Source organism: Parus major, chromosome 13 (genome assembly GCF_001522545.3).
Source record: "Parus major isolate Abel chromosome 13, Parus_major1.1, whole genome shotgun sequence".
Taxonomy (NCBI): domain Eukaryota; kingdom Metazoa; phylum Chordata; class Aves; order Passeriformes; family Paridae; genus Parus; species Parus major.
The window spans coordinates 13,920,566-13,945,483 of record NC_031782.1 but is presented as its reverse complement, the minus strand read 5'-3'; the positions used below and the strand labels follow the sequence as shown (position 1 = coordinate 13,945,483).

Below are 24,918 nucleotides of genomic sequence, written 5' to 3'. Positions count from 1 at the left end.
TTTTTATTTCTGTGTATATTAAGCTGAAGGCTTCCTTAAATATTTGTGTAGAATTTTGAATAAATTGGGAGAGGGCTAAGCATATAACACACACACACACACACACACACACACACACACACACACACACAGCTTTGAAGTATTTTAAGATGGCTAGCACTGTTTTATGTCTGTATATTCCCCAGCTGTGAGAGAACCCCTCCAGTCCACTGTGAGTTTTTCACCTTTTAAATGTAACAGGCAAATGAAGCCTTAACATGTGGTTTAGCCTTGGTAACTAGGTTAATAATTTTGTTTTAGATTTAACCCCAAAGTCTAGTCTATCTTTATTTGATTATTACAAGATTAATGAATTGTAAACCTTTTCTCTGTTTCCAGGCTTCTCAATGCCAACAAGATCAACTGCCTGAGGGTAAACACGTTCCAAGGTCTGCATAATCTCAAACTGTTATCTCTTTATGACAACAAACTGCAGACCATCAGCAAGGGGCTCTTTGCACCTCTGCGATCGATCCAGACTCTGTGAGTATGCAGCCATATCATAAATGACAGCTCTCTCTTTCCCCACCAAAGATGTTGCCTGTCTTTGCATCTGACATTAAGACAATTTTGGAAGAGACATCCATGTAGCAGCCCCTCCTTTCCTCGCTGAGAGAAAAGGAGCAAGGAGTGTTGCATCAGTTCAGCAAGGGCAGGATCGACACAGCCTGCCCTTAGTGACAGAAATGTCAGAACTGTGTGAAGCTCAGGCTGTTTGTTGAGGAGATAATGTGTGCATTTGTCTTTGGATAAGATACGAACAGCAGATTTTATTAGGATCATTGCCTAACAGTTTTTAATGAGCCAATGAGCTGGCATCTCTCCTGCCTGGGTCTGAGTCCTGCTGTGCAGTTGGTGACTTCTGTAACCACATTTCAGCTGAAATTCCACTTAAAGGGAACGATATGTTGGATTATTTGATCCATTAAAAAAATCCACTGAACATTTTTGAATTTGGAGGCATTAGAATAGGCATCAGAAGCAAAAGTATAGAAATGATTCAATATTTTGTAGAAGGTCTCATCCTGAAGCTGTGAGTAATAAGATAATAAGGTAAATAGTACTCCTTCAGAGCTGGAGTTGGCAGCCTGATATTTCAGTGTTAAAATATCTATGGGTGTGTATATATATATATATATATATATATATACATACTGCAGTATCAATCCACACACATGCTATAGTACTGCAATTTTTGTATGCAAATGCACATCTATATATTTTAATACTGGGAATGCATTGGCTGAATTAGTTCTATAAATATTTTAAATCATATACAAATGAACTGACAGGAATGATTTCTTGCAGCAGAGTTTCTGCCACGTCCTCGGGCAGCTGCAAACACAACCTGAATTTCCAACAGATATTTGGCCAGTATGTATTGCTGCAAACCATTAAGGCATTGGAATAATGATGTACAACAACCCCCAGTTCTGCCCCCCCAAAGCTTTCTGCTGCTGAGCTTGCTGTGTGTGTACACACAGACACTGGGGTCACAGGGAGGGTTCTTTTACAGAGGTATGTAAGGTTTGTCAGGTTAAACAACAGGCTTTTTTCATGTTTATAGCCCTAAGATATGAACATTTCCTGTTGGTTTCAGGGGGTTTTGCTAGTGTTTCTGATGGCCCTTGCTTAGAATGGACTTGTCATTTCACACCAGGAGACTGTATAATGAAGTTTTGATTTGTTCTCCCATTTTTAATGCCCAAAGTGATTGCCGTCTTCTGTATTTTTTCTAGAGTTACAAAACCAGAACCAAATTTTCTCTCTATGTGATTCTTTGTTCTTTGGATCTTTCATAGCAGGAATGGCTCTGCTGCAACAGGAATCTTGAGTTTCTTCAGGCCCTTTCTGCTCTGTGTGTTCTCCCTTCCCAGTCCGGGACAGCCATTGCCCTGTTGTATTTTACACTTATTTTGCTCTGTGACAGTTCATAAATATAACTGCAAACAGAAAAGAAGTTTCTACAAGTGGAAAACAGTAACAGAGAGAGTTCTTGTGAGGCTATAACTTTATACCTCTGTCCAAACCAAATTGAAACATCTGTCTTTTCTTAACCTGTCTTTGCAGTTATTGGAGAGCTGAGTCCTGCTCCCTTGGAGGTCAGAGGCACTGATGCAAGTTAGCTGAGCTGAGATTAGAGCCTGGCTCTGGGAAAGACCTGGCCAACTCTCCTGACACAGTGCTCAGCTTTGTCAAGCAGAATAAATCAGAACAGCAGCAGAGAAACGCTGTTTCTCTCTAAGATGCTCCAGCAGATTTCTGTTACCAAAGTCTATAAACACCCAGTTTAAATCAATGTTATAATACCTATTTCCAATTCCATAGGAAACTAGTTGAGCAAATTCTGGTGAAGGACAGAGTGAAGTTTTACCTTGCCTAAACATTTCAGTCTTTGAATTAAAATCTTTTGCTTCAAGAAAAAATACATAAAAAGGAAGTACTATTACACATGATGAGCGTGTGCAAATACTAATCTCACTCTTGTGAAAAGATTCTGGACTACTTCTGCCTTTATCCAAATATCCAAGGTGCTTTAGTAAATCACATTTTGAGCTTGCTGATAAAATTTCTTTTAAACCAGGATACAAAATGATCTTCAGGTGTAAGGTGAATTTCTCTCAAAAGGCAGCACAAGCTCTCAGGAGAAACGGTGGCACTTGGGAGACAGCAGCAGGTCTGTGTCCTTTAAAGGGGGCTCTGCTATCTTAATTTTTGTTTCCTCCGTGCGAGGACTTGCTGCAGGCTTAATGAGCTGCGAAATGTGAGCACTCACAGGATTCTCCCATTCACGTGCAGCTCCTTGTGGCTCCCGCCAGGCCCGGGGTGGCTTTGGCTTTTTTTTCGGGAGCCGATTCAATTACTCCACTCTTCATATTCGGGCACTGGTGAAAAAAACAATGATGGAGCACGGTGTCACAGGTCAGTCCTGATTAAACATCCCATCCTTCTCGCAGACATTTAGCTCAGAACCCATTTGTGTGCGACTGCCATCTGAAGTGGCTGGCTGATTACCTGCAGGATAATCCGATCGAGACGAGCGGCGCACGCTGCAGCAATCCCCGTCGCCTTGCCAACAAGCGCATCAGCCAGATCAAGAGCAAGAAGTTCCGCTGCTCAGGTAATTCATTTATCCAGCCTCTGCTGCGCCCTCCGTTCAGGGATAAGCAGGTCCAGAGAGCCCGCTAATCCAATCTGCGGGACAGTGTTTGCCGTAATGGATATTAGGGAGCATCTTTGAAAATTAAATTTGGGGAAATTCGGTTAGTTCGACAGAAAGCCAATTACCTTATGGATTAAAAAAAATAAAAAAAAAAAAGAGAGAGAGAGAAAAGAAAAAAAAAAGACAGCCTATAGCTATCTTCTCTTAAAAACAAAGAAAAAAAAGATAATGTTTATTATCTTGTGATGTTTAATTATAAAAAATTACTAAATTACTAAATACAAAGAAAACAACGACAGTATATGTGAATCCATGTGGGAAATGTTCTATTTTGACAGTATTGTCATTTGTATTTAAGCAGAGCTCTTACTGACCTAATGAGAGCTGAGTTCAAGTTCAGTTCCCACACCTAAAAAGCTGAGAACAGTAGGAGAGGTTTTCATACAACTGGCAATGGGCATTTCTGGTCTGGGATGGGAGTGAAGCTGGGGGTGAGGGAATGGCACCAATTCATGTGCTTTCATACATTCATTTTCCTTCCATCCATAAGTAACACACTAACTCAGTAAAATTGCCATCAAAGTTGGTAAGATTTTTGTTTTCAGCAAGCTTTGAATCAAAAGGTGCATAATGATTTAGGCAAAGGTTTTGTGTTGTGAATGAGACAGAAAAATGTTTCCACCTGAAATTAACCTCCAAAGTAAAAATAAACAGCTTTTTCTTAATTCTATCTGTTCTTTATTTATGGTTCAGCTGTCAGTAAAAGGATATTTATTTCTTGCCTTACACAGCACAACAGATGACTGCTTCGTGTGTTTTTTCCTATTGGTTATATTGGTTATATCTATTTTGGATTACTGCATTTTTGTGTACTGTCAAGACAAGCAGGTTCCAATAAGCAGATCTATTAGTGTGTACTGAGGAGAAAAATGACTGTTATTGATGGAGTACCTTGCGGTGTTTTCTATGAAAATTACTATGATTTTTCTTTTTCCTCTGAAAAGAAACGTGATTAATTGTGTTCCTGGTGGTAAAAGATGAATGGCTCTAGATGGGGATGCAGCATGAAGCTGAGTGGCAGCAGCCCAAAACAAGCTGCTGTGCTTTGTGCATCTCTGTGAGCAACATGCCGAGCTAAACCTTCCCTTTATGGGGGAAAGAAAATAAAGATAACTTCATTTGCAGTCAGCTTTTCTTGGGCAGGTTTGTTAAGGTCTTCAGTCCCTTGTGACTCAAGCCACAAAATTTATAATCAGGCCTCAAATTATGGCGTATTTTATCTAGGTTTTTGGATTGTGTCCATCATAGTAACAATGTAATTAGCCAGTCATGTTCATATTTAAAGAAACTGGAAATGAAAATGCATAAACAGAATTTAGAAAGGAAAGCAGCCTGCAGAAACAGATCTGTATAAACCTGTACCAAATTTGCCATTGTTACTTTCTTCTGCTTTTATTAATGGGCTATAGGAATTAATGTTATGTGTGTGCATGCTTTGAACAAAGGTACAGGCAGCTGGAGAAGGCAAACACCATCTGACACCATTTAGGAGAGGTCATAGCTAGGAAGAGCTACAGTGCAGAACTCAGTATCTGCTGGTGCTGAGAACAATATTTTGTGTGAGCTCTTAGCTTGGGGGTCCTTTCCTGGAGGCATTAGGCTGTTTTTCCTCGGGTCTCCAGCTCTACATCTATATCAAAACCACATGGAAAAGGCATAAACCTGACTTATGAAGGAGGAGAGCAGGGATTGAACAGCTTCAGAACAAAGATTTCAGCTGGATGAAAACTAATGCTGTTCAAAAGCTCAATAGAGGAGAGATCCTTGCCTGTAGAGTTTCCAGATGGTGATGGGATACATTCAACTCGACTTGCTGTCTGCTCACATGAGACAGGGAACATCTAATGGTTGAGAAAATCTTAGCTTGTAAATCAGTCCAGGGAACAGACATTCTTGGCACCTATTCTGCTCAACTTGTCCCTTTGAATCATGACTCCTTGAGGCTTGGCATTTCGCAGGAATTTTCCATGTTTTCATTTTGAGGAATATGTTTCATCCCAGGATCTAGCACAGCACGTCTCTGTGCAGAAGTGTCCATGAGGTATGAATCTTCATTTAGAGCATTGGGCAGTGCTTTGTCACCCAGGGATGACACAATCCCACTGGGATGGCAAGGCTCAGTAAGTGTCCCCAGTGTCTTTGGGATTCTCCCTCTCTTTACATCTTCTGCTCAGTGTATGAGAAAATAATTTTAAACTCTTTTGTACATGTGCATCTCTTTCTCAAAGGATTCTTTTTTCAGGATCCTGGTATTTTCATGTAGTTTGTGTAATACATTTAGTACATGTCAATGGTCAGAAAGTTGTTTTTTGAGGTGCAAATACAGGGAATGAGGGGTTGGTTAAGGAAGAAATGTGAGGGATTTTATCCTCACACTGTGAGATAAAAGACTTTGACTTTTGAGAAGAGATTGAGGATGCACAGAAAGTGTGAGCTCTGTGGGAGCAGAGGCACTAGGGCAGTGTCAGGATCACACCCAGGAGCAGTTAAGCCCAGATGAGCTTAATATTTTAACATCAGGGGACGAACATTGTAAAGTCATAAAATGCTGAGGTTGTCCTGAAGTGATCTGTGTGTCTTCCACATTGCTTTTGACAAGGGCACGTAGTGATAGGACAAGAGGGAATGGTTTTAAACTGCAAGATAATTGGTTTAGATTAAATATTGGGGAGAAATTCTTCCCTGTGAGGGTGATGAGCCCCTGGCACAGGGTGCTCAGAGAGGCTGTGTATGCCCCATCCCTGGAAGTGTCTAAGGCCAGGTTGGACAGGGCTTGGAGCAACCTGGGACAGTGGAAGGTGTCCCTGCCCATGGCAGGGGGTGTGGGACTGGATGATCTTTAAGGTCCCTTCCATCCCAAACCATTCCATGATCCTGTCATCATAAAGGGGACTGTCAGAAGGGACCTATTATGAGAAAAAAATGGACTGTTCAGTAAATTAAGGGAAGAAAGGGAAGTGCTTTTCCTCTAAGGATAGGAGAGAGGAGTGGTTAGCAGGAACAGGGGAGAAAAGATGAGATGTTTGAAGTTTCAAACATCAGTCTGAAGTGGCAGAGGAGCATCAAGAAGGTAATGTCAAGAGGACACAGAAGCAGATGGGCTAAATAGAACTGTATTTGATAATTATATGAAACTGAAGACAGATCTACAAAACTTCATTCTGCACGGTTTCCTTCAGTTTTCATCACAGGTCCCCACCATCCTGTTAGATAGCCTCTAGCCAGAAGTACTTACCTTCTTTTTTTTTCAATTGATCAGTTTTTTCAGTTGAGACACTTTTCCCAGATGCTGTTTCCTCCCAGAACCTAATGACTCAAGCTTTTACTGATAACAATGGAGCAACAGCTGCAAAGGTTATGAGAGGCCATAGGAAGGAGCTTCTGTGCAACAGGTAGATAATGTACATAATTCTTTTAAAAAGGAAAATTGGAAGCATTATAGCATGAAATGAAGGAACAGCAGGGAACAGGACATATTTTTGCCCAGGGCTGTGAGACAGGCAAAGCTTTTGAATATACCATCAAATATGTTTAAACTTCAGATTGCAATAGATGCTATTTCCTGTGATTTTTTTGCTTTCCATTTGATGCAGTGCACCACAATAATAACAAATCTCCCCCTTGCCCAGCTGTCTCTCACAGCTATACAATCTGAGACTAAAAAATCTGAAATGTTTTCTTGAAAGAGAAATCAGAAGTAGAGGTTAAAATTAATTCTCTCTTCTATTTAGAAAAGGGAAATACTGTCATTTTCAGTGGCAACAGTGAAATTCTGATGATCATTTTCTTTTTGGCTACATCTGCCTGCTCTGACCACCTAAGGATCCAATGGTGCTTGGCAGCCTTAGGTCACTGGAGGCTCCCATTCTTAATATGAATAAGGGGAAAAAAGATCAACACAAATATCCTGCCCAGAAGCATTTGATTAAGTTCACTACCGAGCAGTTTTGTTTTCTAAGGCAGCACTGGGCTTTAGGAGTAAGGGAAATGAATCTATGAGCAGATTGTGTTGTCTCTGTGGTAGCTTATTGTCACTTCAGGACTTGGCAGGTTCCTTGATTGCTGTGTGACACTGTGTATGAAATCGCTTTTGGAAAGAATTGCCCTTGCATTCAGCTGTATATCTATTTCTCCCTGTGATATGTTTGCATTTTTCACTATATTGTGCATTTCAAAAGCGATGAAAGTTCCACCTGCTGTACTGACACAAACTATCTCTGATAATGATCAAAGCAATGTGTTCCTACAAACATCACATCACAAAAGCTCTTTATCTTCTAATTCTTAGAAATAAGACTTTTATAAAGAAGATTGCTATTTGAAATACTCTGAAGCGAACCTGTCTTATTGCTTCCTCCTGCATACATTGTGTCTAACTGCCTTTAATTAGTTGCTTCAGTTCCAGACAGTTCTATACAATCAAATGGACAAGGGAAAACAGGAGGAGGAAAATAAACCATCTGCCAGCATTATTCTCTCCTTTTGGACACTACTTCTTGTTAACCCAACCCAAAGCAAAGTCAGCCTTTGTGGTACATTTGGGTCCAAAAATGGCATATTTAGTGTTAGTGTTATTTCTCTCATGTTATCCCCAATTATTAGATGGTAATGTAGCTTATTTTTGTTAGCTCGTAATTTTTAAGGGATTTGATAAAAGCTCTCCTCACTAATTGCAGCTTTTGTCCTAATTCTTTATGTGTCTTTTCCAGTCTCAGTCTTCATACACACTCACCTTCCTTGGGGTACCTGTCTGCTTTGGAACAGAGTTGCTGTTTCTTGTAATCACCTGAAATTTCTTTCTCTCTTCTCTGCATTGTTGCACCTTTAGGAGCACAGAACTGCCATGCATGGAGTCAGGGGAGCACAGGCTGCACCTCAGGACTTCTTGTCCCCTCCCTTGGCAGTTCACACATTTTGTGTCCCTTGGGTTATCCCCTTCTCTGCTCTAGTGATGTGTAAACACTATTTAAGATTTTTGAGATCTCAAAATGAAAGCTGCAATTGTTGCAATGTGTTAAACCAGTGTTTAAAAGTCATGAAAGGTAGGTGAATTTAACCCAGATCTTACATAATTTATCTGATTGAAATACTCTCCAGTTGTGCCCAGAACTTTCCAATCACTCTGATGACAGCTTTGCAAATTCCTTTTATTTTTAATTAGCAAATAGTCATTTACAGCCCATGGAGTCATGCTCCTGCCCATAGCATTTTCTGTTTGATGGAAAGCACAGGTAGGTATCCAGTGCTCCTGCCTGCCTTGTTGCAGTGCTACAGGGACACGTTTTTGGGGATGTGATGATCCTGCTCCAGCAGCTCCTGAGCAAGCCCAAATCCCTGACAGCCCTGGGTGCTCTAGACCTGCTCATGTTAGTGGGAAATCTCATCTGAGACCAAGCTCCAGCACTTTTCTCACCATGGCCTTGCCCTGCTGTGAGGGAAAGGGATAGGAAGCACTGCTCGTGATTTGAGAAACTGAATTCAGGTATCTGTCTGTGGTTTGGCTTGATTTGGGTTTTTTTTGTATGTTCTTGTTTTATTCAGTTGAATTCTGTGTGTTGTACCCCTTTTTTCCCCCTGAAAGACACAAAGACTCAGCAGAACTATCTTCAGAAACCCTCTGAATATACCAAAACTGGGGATATGTATGTGGTGCATAATTCTTATCTGAATGGAAAGTTGTTTAACACCAGTAAATCACCTGCAGATTAAATCCTACACTGAATTTGTAATTATGAACATGAATTTTTCATGGTACACTGAAATGGAGTATATTTGGGCTTTGGTTTGCATGAATTCTTCCTGAAGCTGACATCATTAGAGAACACAATACAACTGCTATGACTAATAGTGATGGAGCTGGGTTCCCTTGTACTGTGCAAGTGTTGCTGTTGTTAAATTAGACTGTACTGGATTCTGATTATAGCCCTCCCTTTTCTGCACATCCCTGATAGCAGTTGAGATTTTCTTGTTAAAATCTGTGTTAGTTACTCTGAGCCTTCACTAGCCTGTGAAAAACACAATGGTGAAGGGTTCTGGCTCTGCAGTGGGGGAAAAGAATGGAAACCATTTCACTCAAGGAAGCATTAGCTTAACATATAACAGGTGGGTCTGTTTGGCAGAGAGTATGGCTCTTAATAAGAAAGTAAATTGATGTGTTTCAGTTAGGAAGTTTATTTTAGGCTCTGCCTCATTTTATTTTTGAGTTGAAGTAGTCTTCAAAAAAGCAAAATATCTAAACAGCTTTGTTATCCACCAACATCCTTATTTGCAATTATAGTAAAGAGGCACTGGGAATAGGGAGGAGGATGAATATTGAGTCACAGATGCATCTATATCACTTAGGCATCCAAATATCACAATTATCCTGGATTCTCCATGTAGGCAGAGTGCAGGGCTGTGTAGATTCCTCCCTTGAGATCTGAATTGTCCTCTTATTTAACTATGTCAGAAAGCTGAGTGACTGATTGCTCTTTTAACCCCAAACATTATGGTGGCACAGGGTTTGCTCTCTCCTCTCACGTTGCCATTCCACGTGTTGAGGTTAAGCTGAGCAGCAGCAGAGGTGCTGAGGTGACACTTTGTGTGTATGTGTGCTGTTCACTTGAATGGGATACAGAAAAGAACTGGGGAGGTGCTGGCATGAATCTGTGCAAGGATGTCTGTGCTGCAGTTGCACAATAAATTTTTCATCTGACTATTCTGAGACTGCAGCAGTTTCCTGAGGTGTTGCACCCTGATGGGACAATTAAAAATAGGGTCCTGTGTACAAATCCTTTACAAACTGCAGGTTCAGGCACCTGTATTAGCAGAACGTGGATTACAAGAAGTGAATGAACACCAAGAGCAAACCACACAATGCTGTTTGTGTGTAAAGTATCTAAAGGGAGGAGCTTTCATGGAAGCTGGCAAACAGCTGGAGATGTATTTCATTTTTCAACTTCTTTTTTGCAAACATTTGTTCAGGATGATCTTATGTACATCCAAAGACTTATGGATTTATTTTTTTTTAATTTAATTTATAAAATAGTGTGCTTTCCTGGTATTTCTGCTCTCCTGTATTCTAGGGACATAAATTAGGATTCTGATGGATTTCTTTATGTGCTGGTACCTCTTGTTCATTGCAGTTGATGATTAGTTTAGGCAGTTATTGTGTGATGTTTAATTAGTGCAGCAAAGGAATAGAGACTTGTTCAAAATATTCTCATGGGGTTTCTCAGGAAGGTGTTTGCAGAGCTCACACTGCATTTGTTTCTAGCAGGACTGAAAGAGTTCATTGACACTGAAATTACTGAGTTCATTACAGATATCCCACTTAATACCGTAAACCAGTATATAATAGAAAAGTTTTTGGAAGATATGAACTGTTACTTGTCATTGTTTAGCACAGTACTGTGGATTAATTTGTTTGAAGAGCCCAAACAAAATTAAAGCAGTGTAAGAACAAGGATATAGGATTCTATATCCTTCTTCAGTGGAGCCATACAAAATTATTATCAGGAATGCTAGTTGTAGATATAATTTCTAAGTAAATGAGGTGTGGATTCCAGGGTTATGTATACTTTGAATTAGTGAGAAAATTAATGTGGTTTTGTGCCACATTGCATCAGTCACAAAAGAAAATGAATAATCTAAAGTTTTTATCAATTCAGACTGTGACTAGTTTGGCAGCTTGTGGAGATGGAAGATTTGTGTTAAGTTCCCCTGAAAAAGTGCTTCTGTTTATTTCTTACATTGTAAAGACAAACAAAATCAAACTGCCTTTCTTTCATTGCTGAACCAAGCCCACAGTTTGGGGTGGCTAAGTTAACAGTGTACTTATCTCCTGAAGTTCCCAAGTAACTCAAGTGTTGTCTTTTCTGCATAACAATGCTGGGTCATGGCAAAATGGTGAAGCACAGACCCCCGCTGTATTATCTGTCATCTCTGCTCAAGCACTTGTGCTGTTCTCCATGTAGGTAATGAATAATCTGCTTGGTGCTGACTTTGTTCTTTGGGCACTGCAAACCCCTTACTAAGGCAAGTGATTTGTATTTAAAAGCACAAGCACTGACCTTCACTGAAGTCCAGCAAAACACTGTGAGCAGTTGCAGAGGACAGCCACTTCCTCTCTCATCTGGGAATCCTGCAAGAGCATTTGAGATGTGACTTTCAAAATCATTGTCCACTGGCACAGCTCTGCAGACAGTGGAGTCAGTGAGAGCTTTATTCCAGTGGGAGCAGTCAAGCCTGAACTGAATGCCCTGCTTTAGATGTCAAAGTTGCAGGAATGAGTTACAAGAACAAAGCTGTTTGAAATAATTCAGGATGTCAGAAATAGAGAATGCTCTGCTTCTATCAGCGAGTGATGTACAAAACCTAACAAATATGCTCAGAAATAGAACAAAAAAATGCTCTCTCTGTCTGTAGTAGCATGTGTGTGCTACTCTGCTGAAAAGTGCAGAGGAAACCAAATAAAAAGGAAAAGCAAAGCAGTGGCAGTTACAGATTGTCAGTGTAAGTGCCACCAGCATGAAGGGGCTCTGGGAGCTGAAATCAGGCTCAAGGGGCACTCGGGGAGCATTTAAGGCCACAGCTTGGCCATCAGCTCAGAATCTGCTGTTATTAATATGGGCTGTGGTACTTCTAAGGTTGTGTTTAAATAAATGGAGCAAACCTAAATGGCATTTTTACTGAAGGGAAACACCAGGAGAGAGTAAGTAATAAAAAGCAGCATAGATTGGGCATTCACTGTGTGGTGGGAGCTGCACGTGCTCTCTGGGAGGAGCAGTGAGCACTGCTCCAGTAGTGATTTCTATTGTGTCAGCTCTGTCTCTGAACTCGCCCGGGCTCTGTTCGTGTTCACTAACCCCAATTGTGCTCCAGGGTGTTCCTGCAGTAGCATAAAGGATGACCTCTTGTATCCAGCACCTTTTTGCATGGGTGGAGTGGAGAGCAGCTCTCCGTGAACCTTCAGCTTGTGCTTCTCCATGCTGCTTCCTCTCAACGCTCCTCTCTCTTTGGCGCTGCCTAACTCTGACTCTGGCTGTCCATGGGGTTTTCCTTTGTGCTTGATCTAACCATGTGGTAGAACAATACAAATGGAACATGGTTCTGTCAAGCACCATGGAAGGCTGCATACTCCCTGCAGCATGGCATGCCTGGATACTTCTGCTGGGGCAGAAGCATCGAAAGGTGAGAGATTCCCTTTCCCTTTCCGCACGGGGACGGTGGAGCAGGTGAAGTGTTGCTAACCCGGCTCCCAGGCACTGCCAGGGAGCCACACTGATGTTTGCACAGACTTTCCACAGGGCTTGCATGCAGAATAACCATTTCTAAGTAATTAATCTGTTTAATTGCTCTCATGGTGAAGGAGTCGGGCATTCTGTTGGTTGATAATATTCAGGGGTGACTCTGGCTGTACCTACAGAGATGAAAAATCACTTTTGTCTCCTTACCTTGTGCATAATGTAAGCTGCATCTGTCTGTTTGAGCTGTCCAGTGAATCCTTCTACTTGAGATACACTTTGGATGCCATTTCTGCAACAAGACACCTGCCACTCAGTGTAACTTTGGACCAGCTCTTAATGTGCTGGCATTGCTTTGTGAACAAATACAATGCAAAAAACTTTAGAAGAGTCTGCAAAATACTGTCTTTTATCTCTTGACAATGACATGGCTAACATGGCCTGTGTGGAAACATCACTAATAATTCCACAGGGCAGAGTCAGCAAATCCAAATGGCCATCCTAGCTTTGACAGCTCAGATAAGATCTTCAAAATATTTCTGCCTAACTCCTCCCCTACACAGAGATAATGACACCTATTCATAAAGGACTTTGAGAATCTCATACAGAAGTTTTCTTAGGGTGAAATATTGCCTTGTCTTGCAAATTTATCACATCTCTATTGTGGAGCTATCAAAAGAAGGACATCAGGATTCTTAGAGTTTATCTGTAGTTATTGATTAAAAACTAACACTAGCAATGTGAAATTATGACCAAAAAATGCATTTCTTTTTTATTCCCTATGAGAATTGTGATCTCGTGGTTATATGAAGAACTTCTGAGATTCCTGGGTTTTTCATTCAAGTTTTAGACCAGTTGATCTCAATGGTCATATTTTTGGTGTCAAATTTGAGGCAGCTGGATCATTTTCTAGAGTGAATGTATCAGGTCATTTTTCAAGCCCTGTTGAGACAGCCTGATTTGTAGCAGAACAGATCCTCCAGAATTCCTTCTTAAGTCCTTTGGGCAGAGTTTTAAAAACTGAATTCAGGCTTTCTAAACAATGCTTTAAAAGAACAGTAGAACAAAAATGTATTTCTCTCTGTTGCCTAATTCTCCATGTGGGTATCAGAAAGGCACACAGAATGTTTGAGCACTTGGAAATGTGATGTCTCTTTATCTCAGTGCTGATGTTCTGTAGAATGCCACAGTGTGTTTGTTTTATGATAATAAGAAATCACAGTACCTGATAGTGGTGGCACATTGGTTGTGAAATAAAAATGTTATCAGGGTAACTAACAAATCAAACAACCACAGCTACCCTCAGTTACACACAGGCTTTGGCTACATGTTTTACTGCAAACTTTAATTATTCCTAATTTGAGGAATTGCTAAAGACTCCCAGGTCATGTTTTGTCCTGCATCTCTTCTCTGTGGCTTTCCACAGATGATTTTACAGTGTACAAGGAGTGTTCCATGCCTGTGGAAGTGAGCTGTTCTTCCTGAGTCCTGTTGTGTTCTCTCAGAGCCTGGCAGTCAGGAGGAATGGTTATGTGTACTTAAAACAGTTCTGCAAGCAGATGGCTGAATTTCACATTGCTATCCCAGATGGGAATATCTTAATAGAGCAGCCACCTGTCCAAGTGATCTCAAGGCTCAGGTCAAATAGTAAATTTTATCTAGTCTTTGGCAGGTGATTCCTGCTCTGTCTCTCAGCCTAGGAGATGACTGAGTACTTGCTGAGCACATACAGGCTGCTGATTACTTTTGACTGAATGATTACCTGAGTAGCTCTGGTTTAAACTCAAGGAAAAAAAAAAAAAAGAGAGAGAGAGAAGGAGCAAAAATATGAAGGTGATGTTTGCTTCCTTCCTCTCCTGCTGAGCTGAGAGGCCTTTTCCCTGTTTCCCTGTGCACAGATGCCCAGCCAGCATCACCTTCTTACTTCTGCTGCTGCAGTGTGGAAGGTTGTGTGCTTCAGCATCAGGAGAGTGGGTGACAAGTCAAAGTGGGCTAAAATTCTTTATTTGTTCAGCCAGAAAGCTTGAGAGAAAACCAAAAGTTGATTTTTCACCCTCCAGTGTTATACACTGCTTTTTCTCATTTATAAAGAATTCTACTCTCGCAGCCCTTTTTTCCCATAGGAAGGTGAATCTTGTATCCATCACTAGACTAAAAATTTTACTTAATAAATGTTTACCCTATGTAACTATATATTGTTTGTGATTTTTTTTTTAATACAAAAGCTTTTACTAGGAAACTTAGAAGTGCTTCTTCAAAGGTTAAGTTGGGGATTTCCAAGACACTTTCTGACCACTGATTGTTGGTGGGTTATTCAATGTGTACTGTAATTGTAGCAGTTTTAATAAACTCTGGTTCTGATAACTGTTTGTCTTTGGGTATTGTTTCCAAGGAATCATAACCAACCAAACATTCTGACTGCCATACTTGGAATGTCTAGGACTGGAAATCAAATGTTAGATTTTTTTAAAAGGATAAGAGTTTAAGTAATAATGGTGTGGGGAGAATCTTAGCCTGTATTTTTATAGTGCTTTAAAATGCCCAGTGGTCCTAATACTTTTAAGTGCTGTGCTGTCAGTGAAGTTTCACTTTAGATGTATAATTTATAATAAGTACAAAAACCAGCAAAGTGTTTAGCACCACTAAAGTAGTAAGGTACAAATCTGTATGTCAGTGTTCCCATAGTGCAACTTGGAATTACAAAACTAAACCAAAGTGTGTCTGTGGGATCAAAATGTTAGTTTGCCTGTAGAATTGCTTGTTTACACTGCATCACCCTGAGGAGATAATACATAACATAAATTAAAATAACAGTGGGTTTAGGAAATGTCTTTTTTCTTTCAGAAAACAGTACATGGTCATAAAATGGGCAGTGGTGTATTTATCAGTCTGGGAAGGGGAAACAGGTGATCAGTGTCATCAAGTCTCTGTAAACAAATTTCAGCTCAGGTTTAAGTTTTTGTTGATGATTTTGGGTTCTTAAAACATTTGTTGAGCTCCTCTCTTTGAGAAAGCCTTGTAATTGACTTCTAAAAATTTGGAAAACTTGAAAAATGCTTCTTGGTAATTACAGTCCCTGGGCCTTGCACAGGGTTCCTGCAATGGTTCTGGTGCTTCCATTATGAAATGTGAAGTGAGTGGGCAGGAATTGCATGGTGGAGGTTTGGCAGCACTTTGCTTACATACACATTTATTAATCCTCCTGGTTCCTTGAAGCACTGAGATCGAGTTTCCAACCTGCTGCTATTAAATGAGAAAAACCAAACCTGAAAAGGACAGATTAGTTCACTCAGCCTAATTGGAAAAGCATTTCATTAGAATGGGTCAAAAACCCAGTCAAAGGGGTCTGGCAATCAGGGTGTAATGGTACATCAGGGAGTGCTTCTCACTAAGTACACTCTACCCATTCCTTAATTAAAATGAAAATGATTTAAACTGCTATTACTTTCCTTTGCTGTTTGTTTAACATAGTTAATAAAGATATCTAATTGTTGGAAAGTTGACAAGGTTGTCTAATAAAAGACTGTTCTAAAACAGCTCTAATAGCTGAGGTCTGAACATTTGGGACTTTTAAATGATATCTTTTAAGTCTTTTGTCATTTGAATTCCTTCATGAGATGCCTTTTCCTTGTTGCTGGACTAGATTCCAAATGGGGAAAAAGTGACTTTGCTGGAAAATACCTTAACAGGTAGGCTTGTTAGACAAGGAATTAGCCTGCTAAGGGGAGAGTGAAAAACCAGGGACAAGTCTTGGGAGTAATTTAAAAAATTGCTGAGCACACATCCTTGGCAAGTATTAAAACTGTGTGTGGGAGCTGGGGGATGACAGGAGGCATCCTGAGGATGGATTCCATGATACCTCTGGTTGCTGCAGTTATCAACAGCTGTTTGCTGGAAAATATTTTCCTTTTATTGCAGGGTCAGAGGATTACAGAAGTAAATTCACTGGGAAGTGTTTCATGGACCTTGTCTGTCCTGAGAAGTGTCGCTGCGAGGGGACAATCGTAGACTGCTCGAACCAAAAACTCACCCGACTGCCCACTCACCTCCCTGAATACACCACTGATCTGTAAGTGTGCCTCTCCCAGGGCTGTTCAGCTGGACATGTTCTTCTCATTTTAAAGGCTGGAAAAGGGACTCAGATAATTAAAGGCACCTCCTACTTTTATCCCTGTGTGAAAATGGGAAAGCTGATTTTATTTCAGAGTTGCACCACAACTCTCATTTCCTCAGCACTTATGGAGCTGTGGGGATGAGAAAGGAGGCACAGCCCTGTGCACCAGCCATGTGTCCTCCTCCAATGCTGGCCAGGCCCAAGCTGTGTCCTTACTTTCTACTCTGCCCTGGAGTCCTCTGCCTTGGCAGCTGATCATATTTATTTAAGAAATGGTTTTGACCTTTTGAATGAATCTGTGATTGGGAGCTCATTCTATCTCAGCATTGTCTGCTGCTTGGGTAGAACAGGTCTTATTAAACTAATGTAACTTCAAGAAATTTGAGTATGAGAAAACATTTTTATTGCCTAGCAACTGAAGATTCTGGTTCTTTTCTTGCATTAGTACCACCTTCAAACATAATTTTGTTTTTTTGAGTTACTGTTGTATTTATTGTACTTATTCTATTTAAAACCCCATAAAAACTATTGATCTGAAGAAAAAATAAGAGAGACATCCAGAAACGCAGCAAAGAAGAATTCTAGGAAGAATTTTATATCCCAAGCCTGTCAAGAATGAATGTGAAGTGGCTTTCACATTCATTCTGAAGGTCAGCAGACTTTATAGGAAAGGACCTGAAATCAGAGCCCTTCTGGTTACATGGAGCACATCTCCAATTGCCTGTCCCGTGTAGCAGAATGCACAACAGAGGTTCAGTCATGCAAAGGAGTTTGTGTGTAATAGATTGGGTCAATAATTCTTTATCCCATGCATTGGAAGATGAAGGGGCTCTGACACTGTCCTTTGGCATTACACTCTTTAAGGCATCCTAAGCTTTTACTGTAGATAGTGCTCGATGTCCCATTTCCTTCAAAGCTAAACTCTTTTACTTCTCTGAGAGTCTGAGAGATGGCAAAGAGTGCCTTGCTTAACAAAGGTCATGGTTCTCTGTGTGACAGCCCTGAATGTCACAGGGATATAGCTACAGACATCTGTGAATTATTATTATTATTATTAAATATCTCTTTCTTTGTTCCTCTCAGGCGTCTGAATGACAACGATATTTCTGTTTTGGAAGCTGTTGGACTCTTCAAGAAATTGCCCAACCTCAGGAAAATGTAAGTCTGAGTTGCTTGTTAGAATACATGCAGCCTTGGATTGGAAGGAAGGAGAAAGGGATGAGTTTTTTATGGTTTAGTACTGCAGTAGTAGAAATCACTTTTTTAATGTGGTTTAACAACACTGAAGGGTTTCCCTGTTGGATGAGCAGGCACAGTTAAACCACACTGACAGATGAAGATCCCTAGGCTGACATTTCAGTGGGTTTTTAAGGCTACAATTCTTAGTCTTTCACTCATAGAGACTGACAGGAATTCTGTCCCAGAGTTTATTCTGATATATGCTTATTGTTAGAGATGATGATGACATTTAGCATTTTGGTTTTGTCTCTCAAATGCATTGTGTGGCTCCAGCTGTGGTGTGGTTGTTTCAGATAGTTAAAGGAAAATAACATTACAAGATATGGACAATGGCAGCTTCTGGTGATCATTATTGAGAAAGGAGAATAAATTAGCGAACGTATCAATTAGTCATTCAAATATTGCTGTAGAATTCTGCTGAGAGTCCTGGCATAGTGCATTGTATATATTTAATAAGTGCAGTGTTTTGGAAAGAGAGTAATACGTCAGGTACCTGTTGATAGTCTTCAAAATGAATCCTTCTGAAGTTATTTAAAGTTTTGGCCCTACAGAGCCATTGCCAATGTCTCATTTAACTATTTGCTTTTAGTAAGGTTTCATTGTCTCAATCAAACTAATTTAGGGAACCCAACCAAACCAGGCAATTTGTTCTGCATTCATTTCACGTGGTTTCTGCCATCTGGAGCTTCCTGGCCATTTGAATTCATGTGAGATCTCAGGGGCTTTGGAGGCAACTGTAGTGGGATTCTTTTTATTTCTGCAAGAGTTTCAGATGCAGCACTGCAGGCTTGGGGTGAGGCTGTGTTTGTGTAAGTACAGGCCGTCAGACTTGGGGAACTAATCACAAACATTTGGCTCATGTTTTATGAATGATCAATAATTTGTAGCTACAGTGCACTCAGAAAATGTTGTTGACATTGTTAAGTGCTCTGTTCCCTGTGTAAGTAGATAGTAAACAGGAATGAAAAATGCATGCTGTATAAGTGTATACACAAACTGGAAAGCATCTGTCCTCATCAAACCTTCAGGATTTATGTTTTGAAAATTGGAATAATTTGTCTTTATTTAAAATTTACTGTAGGGAAGCACAGTGCTGTCCTTCCTGTCCCCATTGATCACTCAGAGGGAAGGATGCCTTGACAGGGGCTGTATTTTGGGCATAAATCCAGCATGAAACCACTGTGAGAGTATTTTTAAGAGGGTTTCCTGTGAAACAAAAGATTCTTTTATCTATCCTTGGTAGCTGCTGAGATCAGAGGTGTGCAGGAGCAGGTCAAACTCATGGCAAAAAGAAGCTGCACTCTACAAAGTGTCTCTTGCTGGCTTTTAGGGGCAGCCTCCAAGCAGAGGCTCTTTAGGAAGTTTTTATAGCTGAACTAATTTCTTTTGTTTTGCCTGATGCTCTAAAGAAGTTTCTCCATTTTAATGAAAGGGACTTTGTTAAAATGGTGTTTTTTCATGTGAGCAAACCAACATTTCAACCACAACTTTATTCAGTGGTCTGATCCTTAAAAAGCCAGATTAGACTTCTTTTCCTGTTTCTTTCATTATGTGAAAAGAAGGGGTTGCCAGGAAGAAACAAGCAAACAAACAACCCTTTCCTTCCAAGTTCTTACTTGGCCTTTACAAGGCCAAATCCTTCTGCTCATGAAAGGTCCCTCTCCACCATGCAAGAAGGGGAATGTGGGGGGATGCCAGAGATGGGATTGCTGCTGCTGTTAAATCAGAGAGGAAGAACATTGGTCAAATCCACATTTTTTAGTGTGTATAAGCGACAGGAAACCTAACTATTATTTGATTGACAGTATTGACTCTGTCTCATCATATATTCCTTGTCTGTTTAAGTGTTAAAGGCAAACAGCAGGTGGAGGAATCTGTCTGGAAATTGAATTGCTTCCTGGGCAGAAGAAAACAGCTCTGAGCTTTGCAGTGGCAGGGCATTAGCCTAAATCATATAAATTTTTTTCTTTATTTTTCCTCTGAAATACACTTTTTTCCCCCAAATGAATCTGAATATCTGTAATATGTCTATCTGAAGGATATTTGAATGCTTGTCCTCTGGTTGTCTTTCACGTTGCTTTGGGACTAGTGATAGATCCATGCTAAGGAACTTTGGAAAGAAACTTTGTTTCAGAGAACCGTGGTTCTGCTGTGGCTGGTAAAGCTCCAGCAGAATTCCAGAGGGAGACAAAATGATGGGAAAAAAAGGGAAGTGTCAGACCACCTTCACAAAAGGTGGTAGCACCAACCCCACCTCTAATATGTAATTAGCTGTTGTGGTGTAATTTGTCTGTAAATAGTCCTCCTAAGCTGAACCTTACTGTATCATGTGTCAGCCTAGGATTTAATACATTTTAATGCAAAACAAAATTGAATTCTTGATACAGAAATTTAAAGGTCAGAGATACATAATGCAATGTGATGCCACATTTTACTTAGTAATTAAATTGCTAAGATTACCCTGCTGGTTTTTAAAAGGTTAACATATCTGTATGTGCTTTAAAAAAAAATAATCAACTTCAATAATTAGCTGCAAAATCCCATGTACATAATGCTATTTTCATGACCTAAATTTTAATCATCTTTATGTTTAATGCTTTTTACAGTAGAATAAAAAGATTGGTGTAGACTCTTCTAGACATGTCTAATCCAGTCCAGAAGTAATTTACTGGGTTCTCCAGTGATCTCTGTTTTGCTTTCACTGTGTTCATACCACATTGTCTCACCTGATCTTGCAGGTGTGAAGGGAGAGCTGAAGTCTCTGAAGGCTGAAGTCCTATCCCACTGACTTCAGGCTCCAAAGGCTGTGTTGCTGATATTTTGCAGTGGTTAGCAAAGAGCACTTTGAATCTGCCTCAAGCGCAGGAGAAATACAGGGCTGCATTTCTGGGCTCTTTAAGAGCAGGAGCAGCTCCAGGACTTCTGGGGGTATCCTATCCCCAGGATATAGAAAGGCTCCAGGACCTGCTGCCCTCCAGCCAGGGGAGCTGGAAGCTTCTGCCTTTCACAGGGAGTGATGTTTCCAGCAGGAGATCTTCTCACTCAGCACATCAAGGTCTCATGGTAGGGAGAGGGGAGATATCCCCATTCACAGGGGTGAAGTTTTGACTTTTGTGGAAGGGAGCAATTCTCTTGCAGCAACTAGCAAATTCAGCATGAGGCAACGCTGGGAACCCACCACTCCCTGGCAATACCTCAAGGTGTTAATTAGAGAAAAAACCTTCAAGTGCCTGGGGACTCCTGTGGCAGTGGGAGCCTGGAGGGGTCTCCTGGCCATGATTCAGTGTCCAAAACCCCCAGGTATCTGACTCAGAGGGAGCACAGGGACACCCTTGCTTGCTGAAATGGGATACTGACCCACAGGCAGAGGCTGCAGCCCCCAGGTTCCATCTCTAGATCTTGCCCACTCCCCTGTGCCAACAGGAAATCAGTGGCCATTCCCACTGAGGTCCCAGCAGCTGTTTCTGCAGGGAAAAAATCAGCAGTGAGCTCACATTCAAAACTGAAAGGTGAACTGTCATACTTCATGCACTGCTGGGGAGAAGGGGGACTGACCTCTTCTCTTGAGAACAAGAGTAATAAAAAATATTTACCTCAAAACCTGAAAGGGTCATCTAACAGTTCATTCAGTTAAGTCTTGCCAAAGTTACAAAGTGAACATATAATATGGTCTTTATTATTAGAAATGTCAGGCTGTCTTGCCAATAGCTGGCATTGCCAATCCACCTCCAGCGTGTAATTGCCTTTGGAGGCTTAATTTGGCTGTAAGTATTTCTGCTAGATTGAGCTGTATGGAGTGTCAGACCAGGATTTGAACATTTTACATGTGAAATAAAATTGAATCATGATAAAGTTTGCAGACTAGAAGTCGGTTTCAAAACCAGGATATCAAGTTTCTTGGGGAGGCAGAAGTAGTTTGTGCCCTTGGAAACAGCTGTTGTTCCTTCCCCTAAGCATGAATTTTGCCATGGCAAATGAGGTTGCAGTCATCTGTCACTTGTTATACAGAAACAGACTTTATTTTCTGGAAATCCTGTTGTGCTTGGTGGCATTTGGGCTCATTGTGTTTTTTACAGCGAGGCCATCAGTCTGCTCTGCTGGATGAGTGTAGGGGTGTCACTGGGTACAATTCACTGTCTGGCTGTAGTATTTAAGACTTTCAGTGGTGTGCAGCTCCTGGAAACAGCTCACACCATCAGACCCAGCCAGACTGTTGGGAAAGGCTGTAAAACCCTCTCCAAGGAATGCAGCAGCACTGGGCTTCTCACTTGTGCTTAAAGATTCCAAACACATCTCCAGCAGAGAGAAATATTCCAGGGAAATCCCACTCAGAACAGGCTGTTTTTATGATAAAACTGCAGGGTTGGAGGTGAGATCAAGCAGATCCCTTGTGGCTGGCTGGGCTCAGGGGTTTTCCAGATGGGAAGGTGTATCAGTAACTCAGCACTGGGGAGCTGGAATGCTGACATTGACCCAGCAGGTACAGCAGGGTGAATGCTTCTGTTAAGTCTGAATAGATTCCAACTTGCTCTGTGTTGAATTTATGAGATCAACAGAAATAATATTATTATAAACTTCAGCTATAAAGTAAATAAAATGCGACTGAGGAGTGAGCTGTGTGAACAATGTCACCTTGATAGCTTCTTGAGCTCTTCATTTCCTATTCACAGCACCCCCATAAAGCACACCCGGGCTTTCTCAAAATTTATTTTGACCTCTTGCCCAAAATAAAAGTCTGGAAATAGGATTAAATGTTATCAGCAGGGTAAATCAAGAAGTCCCCATGGAATAGGCCTTCAGGAGTACCAGGCTGAGGTCAGGCTGGCTCCCATTTGGGTCCTGCCAGAGGGCACAGGAATCTCAAAATTCCATTTCTTTTCCACTGTCTTTCAGTATTTCAAGAAGAGCTCCTGGTACAAACCCAGTGATGCAAGAGGATGAGGCTTCTCTGTAGTGGCAGTTTGCTATAAACTGTCAGTAGGTTTTTTCTGATAAAAATTTCCTTGTCAAGTGTGATGATCACATATAAAAGAATCTTTAATGCTGGGAAGGATGTTAGAGGTCTCTGAATTGCAGACCAGACAAAAGGTTTCAGTGCTTTCATTTTTTAAGTTCTATACCAGCTGATTTTTTTTTTTCTGGTAACTCTAGACTGAAAAGTATGTATTTTCTCATATTTATTATTCTAGCTGTTCAGACTTTAGGAGGAAACTTTTTTTGTGACTGAATATTGTCACCTACTACTTTTTTTTGTTGCATTCTGATATGTGAAACTCTGATTCAGGAAGACAAATAACAAAATCCAGGTTGGCAGAACATGTGCTTTGACAATACTCCAGGCAGGAATGCAGGGCTGTAACATCTTTACCTATTTGTTGTTGCAGAGCTTCTCTTTTCTCTGCCTTGCAACTTTGATTTAAACATAATCTTGGATTTTCAAATCTTTGCATGGGAAAGGTATTTATAATTGGCTTCTTCTGAGACTGCTGGCATATTTATGGATAATTTTGTGTTGCTGAAAAGATCAGGCATTATTAACTCGAATGAGCGGAGTTGTCTATCTGCTGAAGTCCTTTGGCAGCAATTAAAATTCAGATATTTGCACTGTATAAAGGTGCCAAGTCCTTTGCAGATCATGGCCAGCTTTTGTCTCCACTATTTGTTCTTTTTTACTTTCAGTATCTACTAGGCAGTTAAAATTGCCCCCATGCTTTAATACATGTACTTAAATATCTTTTATATGGTAAAAAGTAACTAATAAAACTTTATAACTACAAATGTAGGTCGGTTTGCAATCTGTAAAGTCTTTGTCTATTATAGTAACTCACCTCCCTTCCCACCACAAACACCTACTTAATTATTTTCTGGGCAAATATTCATCATGGCATGATCTTTACCAGAGGGGCATCTTTGGGAGCATTTATTTATGCCAGCATTCAGAAGAGATGCTGAGCTATAAACATTTCCACTAGAGAAATAGCTGAGCCCCAAAATTAAAAGCATATGTCAGAATATCCTCCCTTGACTTGCTTTGACACTGAACATAAACTCTTCATGTGAGCGTTAGCACAAAGCACTAAACTTCTGGAAAGAGAAATCTGCGTGTAAGTATTTCTATATGTTTTTATGTTATTTTTGGCTGATTGCTGGCGTGCTCCTATTCTTTCTGATCACAAGAAAGCACAAGAGGTGATGGGCCACATGCTGTAGGGCCCACTCTCTGACAGTTGTTCAGCAGACATAAACCAGTGTACTCCAGTTTCCCACATGAAACATATTTCCAAGGCTCTTTTTTTTTTTTTTTACTTTATTAAGTGATGACTTCTGAAAAGAGCAAGACCCACATTATTTCTATCTGAGGCCAAGCTGTCCTCTTTCCATGTCTTCTGTCAACTTTTATCCCAGTAAGATTGCCAGCTCTTCTGAGCAGAGTAGCCCAGGTGCTAATCTGATACCTTGTCATTTGTTTTATATCACCTGGAATTGGATTTTGAAACTATTACTCATGCTGTGTCTGTACTGGGATCATTTCTGGAATAATGTGATATTCTGCATGAGTAATGGTGTTGGAATTTAGCATCTTCTTGGGAGCGAGAACGTATCTTGTACTTTCTCCTTTTTGTTGTAGATAGTAAAACAAAGAACATTATTTCCTGTCATAAACCTCAACAAATAGAATTATTCATCATAATCTATACAGGACATCATGGGAGATACTTGAAGGAGTCAGGCTCAAAGTTTTAATGTGCTTAAGGCCTTCTATATAAATGTTTTAAATAATTAAATGTCATTTATTTTTATGCATCTCTGATGGAACTTTTATCCTTCAGAAATTGTCTGTTCACTCGGGTTTTCACAAATATGAAATATTCAAAAGATTAATTTTGCATTTCAGGAGAACTTCATTCGACTTTGTAGATCAAAGTTTTCTAATATTGATCTATAAGCAAACATCTTGAGACTGTACAGGCAGAGTAAATATTTAGAAAATAATGCTGTGTATTGGAGTGGCTGTGAATTGACAAGAGATACTTGTTTCCTTTTGAGTGGTGGTTTTTTCTTGAAGTGCATGTACTGAA

The 24,918-nt window shown here is 40.4% G+C and overlaps 1 protein-coding gene across 3 annotated transcripts in view; it reads left to right on the top strand.

Annotated features, from left to right (window-relative positions):
- Positions 1 to 24,918, top strand: part of SLIT3 (slit guidance ligand 3) — a 465,259-nt gene that overhangs the window by 339,446 nt on the left and 100,895 nt on the right. For all 3 annotated transcript variants that reach the window (XM_019008182.2, XM_015642087.3, XM_015642086.3), the window contains 4 exons: positions 379 to 522; positions 2,997 to 3,160; positions 16,405 to 16,555; positions 17,684 to 17,758. In XM_019008182.2, the coding sequence (XP_018863727.1) occupies positions 379 to 522; positions 2,997 to 3,160; positions 16,405 to 16,555; positions 17,684 to 17,758 (534 nt within the window). The remainder of the gene's footprint in view (positions 1 to 378; positions 523 to 2,996; positions 3,161 to 16,404; positions 16,556 to 17,683; positions 17,759 to 24,918) is intronic.